At 28.6% G+C, this 4455-nt stretch overlaps 1 protein-coding gene across 1 annotated transcript in view; it reads left to right on the plus strand.

Annotated features, from left to right (window-relative positions):
• The window catches only part of LOC108693510 (protein-methionine sulfoxide oxidase Mical), a 26382-nt gene that overhangs the window by 13558 nt on the left and 8369 nt on the right, over positions 1–4455 (plus strand). The window contains exons 18-19 of the mRNA XM_018202509.1: positions 32–213; positions 480–604. Of these exons, the coding sequence (XP_018057998.1) occupies positions 32–213; positions 480–604 (307 nt within the window). The remainder of the gene's footprint in view (positions 1–31; positions 214–479; positions 605–4455) is intronic.

A 4455-nucleotide genomic window follows, 5' to 3' on the forward strand; every position in this document is an offset into this window, starting at 1 on the left:
ATAGTAATTGTTAATTATCAATTTTTTGTAGTGATTCTGATGAAGATAATGAAGTATTTGAGGAAGCTATAGATCAACCACTAACGACTGAAGGAACTCTTGAATTAGCTAAAAATTGGACATTGCGCTATTCGCATCCACATGCTACAATCGGGCAATCTGACACTGGAAGCAACGAATATGAAGATTCTAGTGATGAATATACTAGTGAAGGTAACATTTATCATACATATATAAAAATATGTGTACTCATGCACAAAACTTATTAAAATTATACAACATCAATATTTTTTGTTCATTTTACATAGCACGATTTTCGTTATGAAAATATTCTCTGTATCGATTTTAATTATAAAAAACGAAGAGAACAGAAGGGAAAAAAGAACAGAATGTGTGATAATTTTAACAAATTCTCCAGCTTATATTACAAATTCTTCAACTTATATTTATATTGTAACATATTTTGATTTCTTTATTAGACGATGAAAGCGGCACTGCGACCGAAGACGAGGAAGACGTACGTGCACGAGAGCTCCGGAAGCAGGAAGTATGGTTGAAGGTGCCACCGCGCAATTGTGATACCGATACCGGTTCGGAAACAGAGGTGAAACAATCTCAAGGCTCTATAGATCCCGCTATAGTTCAAGAGTCATTCATTTCTTTCGAATCCAAAGTAACATCGCCCACAATTTCCAACATGAATACAAATGATAATGATCTATCATCCGAGAGAAATACTTTCGGAAAATTCTCCAATGAGACAGCATTAATTTCTAATGAATTAGTTAAAAGTATACACGATCAAGACAGTATGATTTCCACTCATAAAAATGGTGCATCTCTCAATGTTATTTCGCAAATTTCTGAAAATATAATTTGCGCAAATGATTCCATGTCTCTTCCAATGCTAAATAACACTAATGATAACGTTGATCCGATTTCGGATCAAAGTGAGTCCTTGATATTTTTAACAAGTATTGCTCTTGGTCACTTAAATAAAGAAGATTGTAATTCTGAATACGAAAGTTTTGTGGATGAAAGTATTCGATTAGAATTAGACGAATTAGGTGATAAAATTTACGACGATTGTGCACAAAGTAATATCCTCGATGTCAACATAAGAAGTCTTACATCAAATTCTATTAATTTCAATGCAAATATTAATGATTGGAATAGAAATAATCTAGTTAAGAATTCATTAAATTTAACTACAAATAATTTGAAAGAAGATTCCGCGTTAAATAGTTTGGCAATTGGTTTAGAAACAGTTGCGAAAATTACAGTTGCAGATATACCTTGCATTGAAACAAGCAAGGATTCTAGGGTTTCCGATAACGAAACTATCCTTAATGCTAATGAATTGCCAGATGTGATCACTTCTTTGAATGAAAACAAAAATTCTTTATCTTCTTCATCGTCAGAGATTTATCAATCGGTAGAAATGTTGTATAGTGACAATTCAATTATTAGCGATCACTTGGACGATTTAGAATACTCGAAATCTAATTTGTCTGAAGAAATAGAAATATTTAAGTGTGAAAATATTAGTGTTACTAATCAAAGCAAGGACAGCTATTTTATTAACAAAGATAGGAATGTTGAGTTTATTGATGATAGTAATAATATTCGTATAAGCAATATTATTGATAAGAATGTTGGCATACATTCAACAACTTCAATATCTCCTGCGAACGTATTACAAGAGTCGATACACCCAATAGTAATAGTGACATCGCCATCTCCGACACAAGAGATACAGCTTGTTGACGAAATATCTTTAGAAACTTCGAGATTACTGGTTCCCCTAGAAGCGCGTAGTGTTCCAAATTTTGGTAACGCATTTGATAAGCTGAAACGTGATTTAAAGCAAAGAAAAGCAAAGAATAAAGCTATAGGAAATGAACTTCGACCACTGTCAACTGAATATGCTCAGTTGAAGATGAGTAAATATTTTACGGAGAATAAAAAAATTGTTTCGAAAAGTCAAGTTCCTACACAAAGTGAGGGAGCTGAAGATATCTCTAATCTGAAAATGGTAAAGTTACATATTAAGCCTAAATTATCCAATAGAGTAAATGCAGAGGAAATGCTCAAATACTTTAATAAGACCAATTCTTCAAATAGTAACAAATCTAAAACTTCCAACATAATTGCTATTAAACAAAATGAAAGACGAAAGTTAGAAATTGATATCGAAGAAATAAGCAACTTGGACGAGAATGACATTGATATGATTGATAAACAATTTAATCAAATCGAAGAGCAAAGTAAAATTGCAAATTTGGAGCAAAGTAAAATTGCAAATTTGGAAGGTGATGAGATGAGTTCTCAGTTTTATTTGTCAGAATTTGAAACAATGCGTAGTGATGAAAAGGAAACCGCATACGATAATTTAGATTTAATAAGAAATGGTCTTATTGAATTAAATTCTCAATTAAATATTGACAATGATCATATTGATCCACTAACATCGAATAATATTTCTACATTAGAGAACAAAAATATTTCAGATATAGATGCAGATACAGATATGAATATAAATACTAACAATTTCAAATTTCCTACTGCTATGATTTCTAACATATTGACGTTGCAAACAGATATAAAAAATAACGTTTTTAATATTACAGATGATAGAAAAGAACAAGAAAGGATTAATCCAGACTATGTTCTGAATAGTGACATAAATGGAAGAAATCAAGAAAAGAAAGATAATATAAATTTAAACAGCAACATGATAGGCGATATAATCAAAGAGAACAATATAATTAAAACAGATGTACAAACCAATATTTTAAATAATACAGAAAATGAAGAAAAAAGAGCGAACACGATGAATTTAGATGGAACCATACTAACAATAAATAGTAATAGCGATGAAAAACAAATTAACAAAATACATATTTCAAGTAATAACATGGATAAAGATAAATCAAAGAAAAATGTGTTATTCGAAAATAATACACTTCTCAATGGAAAATTAACTGCTCCTTCACGATTAAATAATAATACGAATAAAGTTATCAAATACAATAGATTGCATAAAAGCGATACTAATTTAAATGAAGGTACACCGCGGGTTTTTCCTAAAAATATTAACAATTATTCTAAATCATTATCTGAATTAAAAAACATGACATCTAAAGATGAGTTCGCAGTAAAGACAGTAATCGTCGAGAGAATAGTAAGTACATCTGTGAATATTAAAGATACAATTATAAATAATAATTTAGCAGAAAATCAGGTTAAAGAAGTTCCTAAAAGGCCCGAACGAAAAAATATGTCTTATGATATAATTAGTCCTTTGCAAAAGACTTTAATAGAGAATAATTTGAAAATTTCTAACACTGAACTCTTTCCGCCTGCAATTTCAGTAAGAAAAAAATTGGCAAAAAAAAGCTTGAAACTTTTATGTCGAAATCAAATTATTGAAGATACACCAAAATTACAAAGTCAAACTATCGAGAATATTTCAAGATTACATGGTCAGAATAGCAATAATGTTTTTAGTATTCAAAGTCAAGATGTGGAAAAGCTTTCAAAAATTAAGAGCCGAGACATTAAGGATATTTCAGAAGTAATAAATCGAGATGTTAATGATGTCTCGAAAATTCACTGTCAAGATATTCAAAATCCTGATACTAATTCAATAGATGTTCAAAGGCCAATAAGACGAAATGTCGCAAAATTACAAAGTCGGGACATTACAAATCTTTCGAATTTCAATAATGAAATTATAAAAGATAAAAATATTATAATAGCAGAAAATCATAATATTACCGATACATCAAAATTACAAAGTCAAAGCAGAAGTGCAATGTTGGCTCAAGAAGTTTATCATACAAATTCGCATTTGTCAAATATACCTGAGGAATCTATCAAATTTATTCCTAGAAATAGTCACTCAAAGAAAGATAAATGCGTAATTTCATAATGTTAATATAACAATATTTGTGCTATTATTATTAAATTATTTTGTAATGTAATGCTTTATATAAAAAATGCTTTCACTTATATACGTATTTTATTATAATTATCTAACTAATACAACTGTTTACTATTTTTGAATATTAAAAATTTATGAAAATTTATGAAAGTTTATGAAAATTTCTATGCTACATAAATAATTTTCAAATTATAAATAATTAAAAACAAATAATTTCTCGCAAATTAAGTTTCAAGAATACGATTAAATACTCTTATTCTTGTCAAATCAAAGCTTTGTATAAAACTTGAGGTTTCTTTTGAGTTTTATTAAAACATTTAATATTAATGATTCTAAGAAGTGCGAAGAATTGCGAAAAATATAGCATACAATTGAATTTTTGTTGAAAAATTGTTTTAGACTGGTCAAATCTATTTAAGTGATCCGATGTTATTATATTTTATTATTCTGCATATTTACTGTTTAAATTTATTAAATATTGATAGATTTTATATTTTTATATATATATA

This window comes from Atta colombica, unplaced genomic scaffold (genome assembly GCF_001594045.1).
Source record: "Atta colombica isolate Treedump-2 unplaced genomic scaffold, Acol1.0 scaffold109, whole genome shotgun sequence".
In the NCBI taxonomy this organism is placed as follows: Eukaryota; Metazoa; Arthropoda; class Insecta; order Hymenoptera; family Formicidae; genus Atta; species Atta colombica.